General features: G+C 50.8%; 1 protein-coding gene across 1 annotated transcript in view; it reads right to left on the minus strand.

The window, feature by feature from the left end:
* The window catches only part of LOC103600564 (NKG2-A/NKG2-B type II integral membrane protein-like), a 5,174-nt gene extending 5,022 nt beyond the window's left edge, over positions 1–152 (minus strand). The window contains exon 1 of the mRNA XM_008584856.1: positions 12–152. Within this exon, the coding sequence (XP_008583078.1) occupies positions 12–152 (141 nt within the window). The remainder of the gene's footprint in view (positions 1–11) is intronic.
* Positions 153–297: the final 145 nt, after the last annotated feature.

Genomic DNA, 297 nt, shown 5'->3' on the forward strand with positions numbered 1-297 from the left:
TCCTGAGAAGCGTTTGGAACGTTTAATTCCGCATAGGTTATTTCCTGTTCAGTGACCGAAGCGGAGCTTTTTGTGCTCTTAGGTGTCCTTTGCTGCTTCTTTGGGTCCTTGGCCAGACTCAGTTCTGAGTAGGCTACTCGTTCGTCATTCATCTCTGCCGGCGAGTGATCTCACGAGCTGTCCTCTTACAATTGTCCTCAAGAAGTTAATGAACGGTGTGCATAGGACAGGACCCGGAGTGCAGTCAAAATGGGCGGGGTGACGAGTGAGTGTCGTGCTCGTTTGCAGCTGGAGAAC

The sequence above is a fragment of the Galeopterus variegatus genome, unplaced genomic scaffold (assembly GCF_000696425.1).
Source record: "Galeopterus variegatus unplaced genomic scaffold, G_variegatus-3.0.2 Scaffold3384, whole genome shotgun sequence".
Taxonomy (NCBI): Eukaryota; Metazoa; Chordata; class Mammalia; order Dermoptera; family Cynocephalidae; genus Galeopterus; species Galeopterus variegatus.